The 15,802-nt window shown below is 35.8% G+C and overlaps 1 protein-coding gene across 1 annotated transcript; it reads left to right on the top strand.

The window, feature by feature from the left end:
* Positions 1-13,960: 13,960 nt before the first annotated feature.
* On the top strand, positions 13,961-14,697 carry LOC125357649 (40S ribosomal protein S5-like). Its single transcript, XM_048354600.1, has one exon. The coding sequence runs from the start codon at positions 14,027-14,029 to the stop codon at positions 14,636-14,638; it is 612 nt and encodes a 203-aa protein (XP_048210557.1). The 5' UTR covers positions 13,961-14,026; the 3' UTR covers positions 14,639-14,697.
* Positions 14,698-15,802: the final 1,105 nt, after the last annotated feature.

Genomic DNA, 15,802 nt, shown 5'->3' with positions numbered 1-15,802 from the left:
CACTCACAGAAAATCATAATTTGCAGGGATTTCAACAATATGGATATAGGTGATTTTTTATATTACCAATACATCGATTGGCAATAATTATGATATCAGTACATAGGATGATTAAAAATAGTCATTCAGGATCTAATTGCTACAACAGATGTTTTGCAAATGTTAATGGCCTAATACTAAAATGTACTTTATTTAAATAAAGGTCAAAAACACAAGGAATGAATTTCATTGGAATTATATCAACAGTTACTTAAGAAAGGATAAAGGTAGATGACATTTAAAAGTACATTAGTTTTACACATTACACACTTTTACACTGTACAAGTAGAACAACTGAAATACCCTGGCTTTGGGGAGAAGAAAGAAAAGGCTAACAAATCCTGCAAGAAATGTAAAAAGAGAATTCCAGTCAATCTTAAAGTCAATGAAAGAGGAAGATCTCACTCTACTGATCATTTTCACAGACAGTCTGTATGCACTTATGTTTACAAGTCGCAGCTTTGAGCCCAATAGTAATAGACATCTTAGCTGCTAGTAAGGCAGTGTATAATATTATAAAGAATGTTTACAGGCACTATATTCTATGTAGACATACTAGAAAAACAACAGCTATATATAATACTCTTGACTTCCAAAGAGAAAGATTACAGTTAATTTTAACTTTAAGCAAATTTACAGTTGCCATTTTCCAAGTATGAGCCAAGAGCCAGAGAATGTTGCCATAAATAATGGGTTGTTAGTAAGAAGATGAAGAGAGAGGAATATCAGAGAACAAAAAATTTGGCACGAAGCCAGAATACTGCATGAGTGAGACCCTTGTGGTCTCTGATGGAAAATAAACTCTGGTTTTAAGTTATCAGAAGGTCATCCAGGTAAACTTAGTGTAAAGTATTATTTTTTAAAAGCCAGTGCTCTAGAGCATTGTGATTCCACAGTAGAAGATGTGTCCACATTTGCAACAGTCTAAGAACATAATTAAAAGACTTTGAAAATAGGGATCAATCAAAAGGTATTTAAGAACTGAAGCTCGTTCCCCTATGACCCAGCAGCCCCACTTTTGGGCATCTACCCAAAAGACCACAAACAAGAACACACTAAAGCCACCAGCACAACAATGTTCATCGCAGCACAATTTGTCATAGCTAAAATATGGAACCAACCCAGATGCCCCTCAGTAGATGAATGGATCAGGAAAATGTGGTACATATACACAATGGAATTTTATGCCTCTATCAGAAAGAATGGCATTGCCCCATTAGTAAGGAAATGGAAGGACTTGGAAAAAATTATACTACGTGAAGTGAGCCAGACCCAAAGTAACATGGATTCTAAGGTCTCCCTCATAGGGAATAATTAGTACAGGTTTAGGCTAGTCACAGCAGAGGATCACAGAGCCTAATAGCTATGCCCCTATGAATGCATGAGATAATGCAAAGTGAAATGAACTCCATGCTATGGAACGAACTGTTATATCTCTGTTGTAATTACTTTCAACATGCCATGTGAAACCGTAGCTTCTATTGTTGATGATTCTCTTTTATCCCATTCCCACACTATCACTGTATCTCATCTGAGTACACTGGATACTGTATATACCAGTATTAGAACTAGGGACTTATTCATAAAATGTTGAAAAAATCCTTGAGAAAGAAATTGCTTAAAAAGAAATTACTCTAATCATAAAGTGATTGTCACAAACCTGAAAGTAAAGACAGTCAATAGTATCATTCAATATTAAAAATATTTATGGATACTTACAGACCTTACCTTACATTAAGTATTAATCTTCACATTTACACTAAGAATAAACAAATATATTTAGGAATGGAATAACATCTTAGAAATATTTAGTTATGTTTAAATGTTTTGTCAATAAGTTATTCTAGTAAATTGTTTTCATTGCAAACGTTTTTCTTTGTTTTTCTAGTTTCCTAAGTTCTGTGGTTTGAATTTGTGGACTTAGTAATAAAATTTGATTGTTCCATAACGAAGTTATTTTGTTGTAGAAACTGATATTCTGTAAATTTTTTCCTCCCACACAGCCTATGTATTCTATAATTTAAAAAAAGAAAAGTTATTTTTTAAAAAAGCAAAGAAACTATTGAACATCTTAGAAGGGAATACTTTCAAGTAAGTCTAAAAGGTCACAAACTTGGAAGCAAGGTTCTATGTGCTTTGAAATAGGATCTTTAAAGCAGGGCAAAGTTGTATCCTTGCAAATTTATCAACTTTTTAAATTTATTTTAAAAATGAATATATTAACCCTGAGAGACAAAATTGACTTTCCCCAAATCTCAAGGAATGTGGTCTAGCTGAAAACATGACCCAACACTTTCCTCTCTCAGTACTGTATGTTTACATTGTCGGGCAAATGTTAACTACTTAGTACTCAGTTACTTATAGTTTTTCATAAGGTGCATAATGTCAGTACCTATTCCATCTGTTCATCTTAACAAGTAGCAAAGCATTGGGGAGAAAAAGGAACTAAAATTACAGTTGAGAACCTGACTTATCCCACACAGTTAAATCCCATTCATCATCCATATGCAATGAGCAAAAGTAGAAAATTATACTAGGAAGTTAGATGTAATGTTTGTGAATAAATGAACTTTTTATTTTAATATGTCCTTCAAATTCCCAGGTAAACATTCTTTGTTTAGAAAATACCTTGATAGAACTCTGAGGAGGAAAAATACCTAGACTTTGGGGATATAGCTATATGAAAACTGAAAAAGGAAACAAATAGCTAACCTGATTTCTATAACCTTATAAAATGATGTAAAAACGAAGGAAGAGCCTATGGATGTGGAAATATGAGCTCAAATAGCTAGTAGGATGTTGGTTAAAAAGAATGAAAATAAAAATATTGAAGAAAAAACTAGAAAATGTTAGTTTATATTATGCCTTAATTATATAATTTTAATTTATTTGGTAATTCAACTGACATAACTCACTACCCACTTAAATTTGAAATGCAAGTCCAATTCCTCTAGTCCTTCATATATATAATGACCTTATCACTTTTGTGATTATATTTATTTCCTCAAAGATTCCACAGCCTAGGTCGATATCTATGTTATACTGCTATGAATCATCAGTTTAAAAAAAAAACATAAATAGACACTTTAGAAACAGTAACCTTTTTGATTCTATAAATGAGAAGACTCTTGAAACATGGGAGAGAATATAATCTGTAGATAGAGAAAGAGGAAAATCACTGGAAATTATGAAGGAGGTAGCAGGACAGTTAGTTTTTTAAAAGCATGAAGAAATTGAAGAAACAAAGAAAATCATCAATACACCTCAAACTCCATTCTTGAACTTATAGAAGTGAGAAAAGATACTGAAAATGCAATCATAATGTAAGTCTGAACACCCTGGAATAGCTGGGCACCTGTGGCTCATGGGTTTGATCCTAGCTATTCAGGAAGCTGAGATCTGAAGATCATGGTTCAAAGTCAGCCCAGGCAGGAATGGCCAGTAAGACTGTTATCTCCAACAAACCACAAAAAGCCAAAAGTAGCACTGTAGATCAAGTAGTAGAGCACAAGTCTTAAAGTGAAAAAGTTCAGGGAGGTTGCTCAGGCCCTGAGTTCAAATACTGGCCAAGCAAGGTGGAGGAGGAGGAGGAGGAGAGGGAGGGGGAGGGGGAGGGGCATGGGGAGGGGGAGGAGGGAGGAGGAGGAGGAGGAGGAGGAGGAGGAAGAGGAGGAGGAGGAGGAGGATGAGGAGGAGGAGGAGGAGAAGGAGGAGGAGGGAAGGAAAGAAGGAAAGAAGAAAGAAGGGAAGGAAGGGAAAGAGAAGGACGAAAAGAGGAGGAGGAAGACACTGTGGTAATAGACCTACAATTCTAATTTTAAAATCAGTCTATACCTCCCTTAAAACATAAACTCAGAGTAGACACTTAATGAGACACACTCTTCTGTTGTGGAAAGCAGGTCTGAGTGTAAAAATAGGCATTCTATCACTTTTCTTGACACTGAGAATTTTAGAATGATTCTATTTTGAGAAAGGGACTATTATTTGAGACTGAGATACTTTGGGCACTTGAAAACAAGGAATAATTATGGCTCAGGACATCTTGCAATACTTTGTTGCTGTCTGGAGGGAAGAGGGCTAAAAAGTCATTATGGAGAGGAAGAGGATTTGATATGACACTAAAAATACCAGGAAGCTCTAGCCATGGAAGGTCAGAGGGAAGAAGCTACTCTTCCTAGCAATGATGAACTTCTTTGCTGGTGGAGTTGTAGTGGAAACCACATATCAAGCCTCTGGCTATATAGAAGCCTCTTGACTATTTGTGTTGATCCCTAGGTTTGTCTGAGGGCCCTTGAACTAGACCTCCTGAATCACATGAAACCCACAAACTCTTCCTCTACACAGGGAGATGAACTGTGAGATAAAGCCTCAAAGCACTGAGTTTCATCTCTGGAACTGCTTCCTTGCCTTTGTTTGCTGCCAAACACATGACAACCCTAAGTCCAAACCTTCTTGAATAGTAGCTACACCCCACAGGGAGATGGTGCATGATGTCTCTAAGCAAAGAGACTAGCAAGCAGTTGGCCTCTCAGTTCTCTTTTGACCATTGCAAAATCCAGTGTTCCAGTTTGTTCCCCCAATTCTGATGCATTAAGGGTGATGCCTAGGCTTGTGCACTTACTATCCAGGGAGACACAAACAGGGCAGGATGGGGCAAGGTGAAGGAAGAGCAGTTGCTGAGGAAGTAAGCACCTGCTTAATCCACAGGCTCCCCCCAGTAAACAAAGAAGATAAGCCTCAATAATGAAAGAAGAGCAGAAACCTTCCTGCAATCCAACTCTGAGCAATGCTGAATGCCAATTAATACATAACACTTCTAGACATGGCAAAGCTGTGGGGGCTCACACTTGTAAGCCTAGCTACTCAGGAGGCTGAGGTCTGATCACAATTTGAAGTCAAGCCAGGAAGAAAAGTCCCCTTGAGACCCTTATGTCCAATTAGCCACTAAAAAATCCTAAGTGACACTGTGGCTCAAGTGGTAAAGTGCTAGCCTTGAGCACAAATGCTTAGGGAGAGCGAATAGGTCCTGAGTTCAAGCTCCACAACCAACAAAAAAAAAAAAAACAAAAAAAAAAACAACAACAGTAAAACACTTCTAGACAAAAATCAACACAGAAGCCAGACACTAGTGGCTCATACCTGTAAGCCTAGCTACTCAGGAAGCTGAGATCTGAGGATCCTAGTCTAAAACAAGCTACAGCAGAAATGCCAGTGAAACACATATGCAGCAAAATGCTGAAAGTAGAGTCATGGCTAAAGTGGTAGAATGCAAACCTTGAGAAGAAAAGAAAACAAAAAAACTAAAAAAAAAAAAAAAAAAAAAAAAAGACACACACACACACACAAACTAGAGTGCCATAGTCCTGATTTCATGCCCCAAGACTTACACACACACACACAAACACACACAAACACACACAAACACACACACACACACACACACACACACACACACCCCAACAGGGAAACTGAATAGTGATTCAATGACACTATGGAATGGATTTCACAGAATGGATTGAAGAATATTCTACCAAAAAGCGATGTTTATATGTACTTCTCAGCTTTTCATGAACCAGTTCTAAACAGGTCAGATTATAGAACATAAAACAAGTTTTAACAAATGTAAGAAATTGAAATCATTTCTTATATATTATCAGAGCAAATGGAATAAAATTAGAAGTCAGTCATGAGAAAAACTACAGGAAATATCTAAAAACATGAGGATATGAATTATAAGTAAATCAACAATCATAGTCCAAATTCAGCCTGGACAGAAATGTCTGGAATACACTGTCTCCAAAATAACTAGTAAAAAGCTGATCTGGCATTCTAAATTAAGTGGCAGAGTTCCAGCCAAGCATGAAAAATGAGCAAGCATGAGACCTTGAGTTCTGACAACAACAGAAAAAATATGAAGAAATTTGTCTGTATAGTGATAATAATCATGAGCCCATTTACAATAGCCTGAAAACTATTAAATACATAAGACTATGTTAAAACAAGGAGATGAAAGAGCTCTATGAAAAAGTATTAAACCTTTACAAAAGAAATTGAAGAACTCACTTTAAAAAGGTATTATGTGCTTATGGACCAGCAGAATGAACATTGTGAAAATTTGATGCAATACCCATTACAGTGTCCTTTTTCCACAGAAATATAAAAAATCAATCACAAAATTTATATGTAATCTCAAAACACCTCAAAGAGGCAAAGTTATCCGGAACAAAAGAGTAATGCTGGAGGAACCATAATACCTAACTTTGAATTATGTTACAGAGCCAGAGTAACTGCATAGTACTAATCCCAAAACAGACAGGGGGACCCACAGAATAGCAGACATAGAAATGAACTTATACATTTATGGGTATCTGGTTCTCAATGAAGTGCCAAAAACCATAAATTGAAAGTGCAATAGCCTCTACAATCAATAAGGTTGAGAAAACTGGATACTTACAAGTAGGAGACTGAAGCTAAGCTCCTATATCCCACTTTGTACAAAACTTAGTTCAAAATTATTGAAGATCTAATGTAGAATCTGAAACTTTGAAACCATAAGAGGAAAACAGAAGGAACATACAAAGACATATAATCCTTACTATCCAATTGCCCAGGCAATCCAAGCAAGAATTGACTAAAGGCAACACTTAAAAGAATCAAGACAGAGCTTACAAAATGGGGAGAGGAAATGACTACCTTATTACATGAGGATGCAGAATGTATACAGGGCTCAAATTTTTAAACACCAAAAGAACAAAGCAATCAATAAAAGAACAAATGTAACGAATGGAAAGAAGTGCAAATGGCCAATAAATGTATGAAAAAAATGTTCAATATCTTTAGCCATAAAGGCAATGCAACTCAAAATTACATTGAGATTTCATAGCACCACTCTCAGAAATGTAATCATCAAGTAAATAAAAAAAAACGTTGCTGACTATGAGAGGAAAAGGGGTACTTGTAACACTATTGTTAGTAATTTAACTTAGTATAGCCAGTATGGAAATCAGCATGGAGTATTTAAAGATTAAAAACAAAACTGTCATATGATCCTGCTATACCATTTCTGTGCCTATATCAGAAGAAATTAAATCAACATAGAATAGAGATACCTGCATAGCAACACTATTTGTAATACCCCAAATCTGGCATCAACCTCAATGTCCAACATCTAATGAATTAAAAAACTTTAAAAGAATGAAAAATATGTATTAGCATATCATTCAACTATAAAGACTATAATTGTGTCATCTTCAAAAAATGGGTGAAATTAGATATTATCATATTCAGTAAAATAAGCCACACTGAGACAAATATCAAATGTTCCCTTTCATATACAGTATAGAATTTATATAAACATCGATAACTTATTTGTATTTTATCTCTCTCTATATTAGAGATGTAGAGAGTGATAATAAATATTATCAATTTGTAAATATAGGTAATATAGGTTGAAAAATATATGAAATATAATATATACCAAACAACATATAAATTATAGAATATATAGATTATATAATTTGTATGTTATATAATCTATAATAATTATATATACTTTATAGAATATAAAATATATATAGCAAATATTATATATAAATTTTATATACTATATTATATGATACATAGCATATGTAAATATGTATCTGTCTATAGATACATATATAAACTAAAATAATACACAAAAATAAAATCTATTAAATATGTAACTATTTGTTTACTTATGTATAATATACGTATATTTATGTGCATATATACCATAAAGGCAGAGAGAGAGTGAGAGAACACAATTGAAGAATAGAGCCATGTTTAGGGGTGCCCAGTACCAGATGGGTGAGGTAAAAAGATGATGAGATGGGAATTTTGGTGCTCAAAGTACTCTATACATGTGCATGAAAATAGAATACAGAAACCAATTAAAATTGTTTAAAAGGTTGTTTTCTTTTCCTTTTGTCTTGTTTGCTAGTTTATATTTGAGAAGGTAAGAGAGATCACCTAAAAGGTGGAACAAGGATGAATGAATACAACAGTGATACTCACTAGGCACCACTTTGGAAAATGATATGGGTATCTTGTGTGTGGGAACAAGAGGCAAAAAACAGGAGATAATGAGGGAAGGGGAAACGATTAAAAAAGAATTGTACTCTTCATTACCTGATTCATGTAACTATCACCCTCTGTATATTAATTCTACAATAACAATTTTAACATTTTAAAAAATGTTTTAAAGGGAGTCAGGCCAACAAGAGACATAGCAGATGCAAATTTGATTGATTCAAGTAGTATATTTTATTCAAGAACAAAAATATGTACAAATAAAAATTACTGAAAATGAAAGACAAAATTAAGTCAACAAAATCATAGAGTGTCACCTTTGAACTCAATAATTTCATCATCATGGTATATTTGCCATCTGTCAGAACTATGGGTGACTCTTATCTCTAATTGTGATGGAAATTGCTTTGGTTTAGCTTAAGTTGAAATGCAGAAGTAAAAACTTTTAGGAAAATTATATCACATGAAATGCCATACACAAAATAAATTCCATTGCAATTAAAAAGTTAAATGTAAGTCTGGTGCCAGTGGCTCGTGCTTGTAATCCTTTAACCAGAAGTACTCAGGAGGCTGAGATCTGAGATCAGCCCTCAAAGCCAAGCTAGGGAGGAAAACTTTAAGACTCATCTCCAGTTAACTACCAAAACGACAGAAGTGAAACTGTGGCTCAAAGGTAGAGCCATTAGCCTTGAGCTCAAAAGTTCAAGCACAACACTGAAGCCCTGATTTCAAGACCAGAATTCAAAAGAGTTAAGTATAAAAAGTTAAATAGAGAAAAGTATTAACAGGACAATGATGTGTAGAACAACTTTACATATGCCATTTAAAAGGTAGAACTAACAAAACTTTGGATAAAGTACAAAAATAAAAAATAAATGGAATCTGTCAAATAAGGTAGATAGGACTAGTTCTTACATTGTATTGTTTTTATCAATCTCAACAACAAACATCAGAATTTAAATAATTACATGGGCATCAGACATAAATAGGTATATTTTCCTTATTAGGCTCTAGGGTCAAGACTGACGATTATGTAATAATTTATTATTTATTCTAAATGTATATAAACTCTAGTATTAACTAGTATTTTTAAGGGTTTTATGTTTCATAGCATATGTTAATTTTACAACAGGTTTCATTTTGCTGCTTTCACATATGCACATGACATTTTTTATAGATTTTTTCTTTCCAGAACTGAGGACCGAACTCGGGGCCTTGTACTCACCAGGCAGATGCTCTCCCAGATGAGCTAAATCCCCAGCCCCCAACACATGACATTTTTTAATATTTCACTTATTTATTTTTAAATATTTGTTCACTCCTGTTCCACCTTTTCTGTGCCTCCCCTTACCTTCCCAAATACAAACCAATTAACACACAAAAGGAAAAGAAAATGTAAACAGCAGCAATGGCAACTGAAAAAATATCTCATTTCCTTTCCTTGGAGTTCATTTCACAAACTATTATTTTATATGATCATATGCACATAGCGATTGAGCCTTTGTCAACCACTCTTATACATATCTTCCTTTGGCCTCAGTTTGTAAATGTCTAGAGTCCCATATAATTTATCATGTCCTCACTTATTTATTGAGATTCTTTATTTATTGATTCACTTATTTATTGAGATTCTTTATTTATTGATTCACTTATTTACTGAGATTCTTTTTTATTCCCATCCAACAATCTACAAGTACTAGCTATTCCACATTTAGGTCGTATATTTAGTATTATTTGCAATTTTTTATTTTAGCCATTCTGGTTGATTGGTCAAAATATTATATAGTGGTAGTCAACACTACTTTAGGTACTTTGTGTGTGATATCTGTTTAATCTCCAATAAACTGATGTGATAATAGCCATTAACTAAATGTCATGCCTGAGCTGGAAGAAGATGTACCATGCAGAACTTGGGGATGTGGCTGCCTCTCCAAATGCTGTGTCAGTTTTCTTTGTTCTCCTGTGGGTCACTGCTCTGGCCTAACTGCTTTACTGAAAGAGATTAAAATCAATCATTCATTTCCCATTAGCTCGAAATATTAATCAAACTGATGGTGCATTTTCTCCTTTTAACCTATGACATTCATAAAGCTGTCATTTGAACACTAAGAAATTAACATTCAAACTGAATTATCAGCTAAGTATGGATGATAAAATAAACTTGTATACAGTCAGCTAAGCATAATTACATACAATTTAAAGTTTTAAATCATATGTAGAATGCCTCCTTGACATACACATATTAGTCAGAAAGCTATGAGTTTAACCAGCCCACTGGGCATATTAATTCAATCCTTTGATTGTGTTGGTAGAATCATGCTCAAAATTGTGGGCGAGTCTCTTCCTAGTTACATAAATATATGTCATCAATAATTATTTTCTTGGGCTGGGGATATAGCCTAGTGGCAAGAGTGCCTGCCTCAGATACACGAGGCCCTAGTTTCGATTCCCCAGCACCACATATACAGAAAACAGCCAGAAGCGGCTCTGTGGCTCAAGTGGCAGAGTTCTAGCCTTGAGCGGGAAGAAGTCAGGGACAGTGCTCAGGCCCTGAGTCCAAGGCCCAGGACTGGCCAAAAAAATAATAAATAAATAAATAAATAATTATTTTCTTGTTTTCATTTTTAAATTTAAAATTCCCTATGACAAAATAAGTATATGAATTTATGGAGTGCAATGTGAAATGTATGTATATAGAGAGAAATATATGGAAATGTTTTAAATGATAGTGATAGGTAAATAGACAAATAGATAGATGATAGTCTCCCTGTCTACAGTATTGTAGCCTTTGATTAATATGTTTCATTGACCACTATCACCTTCCCTCTCCAGCTTCTGTAGCCACCTTTCTACTCTCTACTCCTAAATTCAATGATCTCAGACACACACAGAGATGAGCTCATGAGGTATTTGGCTTTCTGTACCTGGATTGTATTATTCATCAGATCATTCTCCAGTTTCCTTCTATGCTGCTGCAAACAATAGGAATTCTATCTTCCTTAAGGCTGAATCTTTTCTTTTCAATTGAAAGTAGAAACTTTAAAATTTCCCCAATTTTGGATGAATTATATATAATATTACTTAGATTTTTAAAAAACCTTTATGTGTCTTCTACTAACTGTTAATAACTTGCTCTTTCTTCTGCCACTGAAATGAAGCTGCCATGACAGCTACTAGCAGGAATTAGTAAACATGTATTACCACAAGTTTCTTGAGGAGGAAAAATAATTTCACATGAAAGCTGAAATGTACAGATGGAGCAAAATAGTGTCATTTCTTTTGTCATTTTTATTAACACTTCTTGATTGGTGAAGTCAGTATATGGTCTTAGGAGGTTAGGTTCAAGAATTTCTGCCAGGTCCCAGTGGCCTACACCTGTAATCTCAGCTACTCAGGAGGCAGAGATCAGGAGGATAGGAGTTCAAAGTCAGCCTGGGTAATGTTTTCATGACCTCCATCTCAAACTCTTGCTAGGCATTCAGAAAGTTTAAAAAAGAGGGTCACTGTCCAAGCCAGGCTCGTCAATGGCATGATCTTATCTGAAAACTGATCAGTACAAAAAGACTGGAGGTATGACTCAGGTGGCAGAGTACTTGAGTTCAAACCACAGTGCCACGCACAGAACTTTACAAAAGAATGCAGGAGGTAACAAGTTGGGTAAGAAATGTTCTCACTACCTTGGGTATGAAACTGTAACCCCTCTGTACATCACTTTGACAATAAAGAAACTAAAAAAAAAAGAAAAGAAACGTTAAAAAAGATAATGAAAAGAAGAAAAAAGAATGTAGAGTTCCTAAAGTGTAGTTTAGTCACAAGTAAGGGAAAGAATATACTGTGCAAGGTACTATATACGTGTCATCCCAGCATCAGGGAGGCTGAGGCAGAATTGTGAGTTGGCGGCCAGTCTGGGCTCCATATTAAATCCAAGTGCAGCTGGACAACTTGTCAAGATTGTCTCTCAAATAAAAAAAAAAATAGAAAAAGGGGGAGAGTGGGAATGTGACTCAGTGACAGAGCATTTGTCTGGAAAGCCTGAGGCCTGAATTTGATCCTCAGTATCACACACACACACACACATGCACACATGCACGCACTCATGAACTCACGCACATTATAAAGGAGATGAAAGTAAGGGCAAAAGGAAGGTTTAGAAATTGCAGAAAATAAATCTTAATTTGGGAAGGAGAAAGGTTTCATTTTAAGCTTATAATTCATCTGTCATTAATAGTGCAGTGTTTATACATTATCCTGAATGCACACATAGTAACAGAAATTGCCATTGTAAACCTTAAGTCCTTGTAGAAACTTTATCTTTACTACATAGTCCTGTGACTCCTTTCAAAACTTAGCCAGTAAAAACTATGACCTTGTACAGGCTTAAAGGGACATTTTATGAGTTGTTTGAAAGGAAATGATGAATAATACTCATCAAGAGGCTCCTTCCATGTGCTACTTTTCACTATGCTAAACAGGGCCAAGACAAACAAAGGATTCATTAAAAAATCAACATGATTTTAATGAAGATCAGTGTATTTGCTTCTGAACTGGAGAAACCTTGGAATTTTGATAGGTACTGTTCTGTCTGAAAAGCTGTTTCTCAATCAGCACATTACTGTTAAATGGCCTAATACGATATCACCACAATGGATTATTCTAATCAGCTCCTCCAGCTTCATTTTCAGTGTTTAGGAGAAAGTTAAATGGTTGCCTAATTATAATTTCTTGTCTAGCTCCCTGATACATTTTGGGTCATAGGATAGTTTTTATATTCTAAAGTTCTCTACAGTATTATTTCACTTTTTGGCAAAAAGTTATTGCAGCCAAGCTGGTACAAATGGTATAGTATACCTCACATACTTCATTTATAGTATTTTATACCTCTTGTTGACTATCTCCATAAACCTTTAATTTTATGGTTTACTGAGTAATTTCCAAGGAAAAAATCAACTCTAAATAATTGTGCATTTAAAACACATATTCAGGGCTGGGAATATGGCTTAGCGGTAGAGTGCATGATGCCTGGAGTTCGATTCCTCAGCACCACATAAACAGAAAAAGCCAGAAGCGGCGCTGTGGCTCAAATGGTAGAGTGCTAGCCTTGAGCAAAAAGAAGCTCAGAGACAGTGCTCAGATCCTGAGTCCAAGCTCCAAAACTGACAAAACAAATCAAAACAAAACAAAAAATCCCCCCCCCAAAATATATATTCACTACATCATAGCAGAATTTTAAACTAAATTAGGTTAAAACAATAAAAACATCTGCATGAGGTTCACAATGCCTGAACTACTCTTTAGTGGCTTAAAAAAAAAAGTCCACAGATTCAATGGGCATTTGTAACATCTTTCAGTATTGCATTTGTTCTGAAACGGGAAATGACAACCGCATAGCATTAGTCAGGTAATTTATTTTCATCTCTACTTTTAGATAATATTATCGTGTTTAGTAATATAATAATTATATATTATAATAGGAATTATCACAAGAATTGTTATAACAAGAATACATTATTTATATTTAGAGGCAAGATTAATGCTGTGGTTTTTATGTGGGAGGTTAATAGAGGAGAACCAGTACAAGATCACTGAGTTAGCTATGATTAAGTTAGCTATGATTAAGTGAAGAAGAAAAGCTCTGGAATGCTGAGGAAATGAGGAAGCATCTGCTTGGTAGGAACCAAGTCAAAAAGGAATGTCCAGGGGAATGGGGTGACTAAGACAAGTGGATGTCCAACTTAATAATATCTTACATAGCACTGACAAATATCAGTTTATGATCTATTATTCTATAAAACAAGTAAGCCATGGCCCCTATTAAGCAAAGAATGGCATGATGTTAAGATTATTTGATAAGAAAGGAACTACTGCTCTCTTCCTGTCTGTGCCTAGGCGGCGCGCGGACCACGCAGAGCGGACGGAAAGCTCCGACCGAACCTTCAGGATGACCGAGTGGGAGGCAGCCACGCCAGCCCTAGCAGAAACCCCTGACATTAAGCTTTTTGGGAAGTGGAGCACGGATGATGTACAGATCAATGACATTTCGCTACAAGACTACATTGCAGTGAAAGAGAAGTATGCTAACTACCTGCCCCACAGTGCAGGACAGTATGCTGCCAAGCGCTTCCGTAGAGCACAGTGCCCCATTGTGGAGCGTCTCACTAACTCCATGATGATGCATGGTCGCAACAACGGCAAGAAGCTCATGACTGTGCGCATCGTCAAGCATGCCTTTGAGATCATCCACCTGCTCACTGGTGAGAACCCTCTTCAGGTTCTGGTGAATGCCATCAACAGTGGGCCCCGTGAGGACTCAACGAGGATTGGGCGAGCTGGAACAGTGAGAAGGCAGGCTGCGGATGTATCCCCACTGCGCCGGGTGAATCAGGCCATCTGGCTGCTGTGTACTGGTGCCCGGGAGGCTGCCTTCTGGAACATCAAGACCATCGCTGAGTGCCTTGCTGATGAGCTCATCAATGCTGCTAAGGGCTCTTCCAACTCCTATGCCATCAAGAAGAAGGATGAGCTGGAGCGTGTGGCCAAGTCTAATCACTGATTTCTCAGTTGCTGCCCAATAAACTGTCCTCTGGGGAAATTTCAACAAAAAAAAAAAGAAAGAAAGAAAGAAAGAAAGAAAGAAAGAAAGAAAGAAAGAAAGAAAGAAAGAAAGAAAGAAAGAAAGAAAGAAAGAAAGAAAGAAAGAAAGAAAGAAAGAAAGAAAGAAAGAAAGAAAGAAAGAAAGAAAGAAAGAAAGAAAGAAAGGAACTACTGTAAGGGGGTAGTGGAGAAACACCATGACAAAGTCTCAGAAAGACTTAATAACCATCATATACATAAAAATGAGTTGATACAAGTTTATTGAAGCTCATTGAAATATTGATGCTCCATTATAACTTTAAATAGTTTGGGAAATGAATGTCTCAAACTATATATAGTATCTCCACTCCTGCAATTATTGCAATACATAGCACCACAGATAGAGAAAAAGAATACTGATTATTTAATTGAATTAAATATCACCTTTCTAGTCCTCCTTTCTTGGTCTTTTTGGTTGGTTTCTCTTGCATTTCATCACTTTTTAATGCTGTAATGTCCCAGGACTTAATTTGTGGTGGGCTTCTTTCTCTATTATTGCTCTCTTTATATCTTTTCCACTCTCAAAAGATTAGATACTATCTTTGGGAAGACGGATCTTAATCTACTATCAATAATCTAGAAATCTCATCTATATCCAAAGTTGCCTATTTGACACATGCATGTTAGTGTCTGTAGGACTCCCCAAATTTGGTCTTTTTCAAACGAGTCTCATGACTCTTCTCTATCTTCAATCCTGAACCACTCCATAGCTTTCTCTTGCAGTTGCACAGGTAAGCACAGATAAAAATCATATGATAGACATTATTCATCCCATTGTTTTTGTTCTTAACCTGTCCCATCTCTTTGCCCATGTTTTAATCACTTTTCCATTAGGCTCTCAAATCTGACACTTCATGCTCTCCTCACATGTGGCAGCCCTGCTGTTCAAGCCTGTCATGTATATTGATGCACTGGACAATCACCAGCTACTCTTTTGCAGTATTTTCTTTCCTGCCTCTCCACTGCTAAGCTAATTGTCTACTCTAATCAGACTGTCCTCCTACAACCGAACCTCTGTCTGACACAATTCCTGCCTCTTCACATGAAATCGCCAGAACCCTGTGCTCTGTAGTCAAAAGACACA

The sequence above is a fragment of the Perognathus longimembris genome, chromosome 9, assembly GCF_023159225.1.
Source record: "Perognathus longimembris pacificus isolate PPM17 chromosome 9, ASM2315922v1, whole genome shotgun sequence".
Taxonomy (NCBI): domain Eukaryota; kingdom Metazoa; phylum Chordata; class Mammalia; order Rodentia; family Heteromyidae; genus Perognathus; species Perognathus longimembris.
Note: the sequence above shows the minus strand (reverse complement) of the source record. Positions and strands in the feature narration are given on the sequence as shown.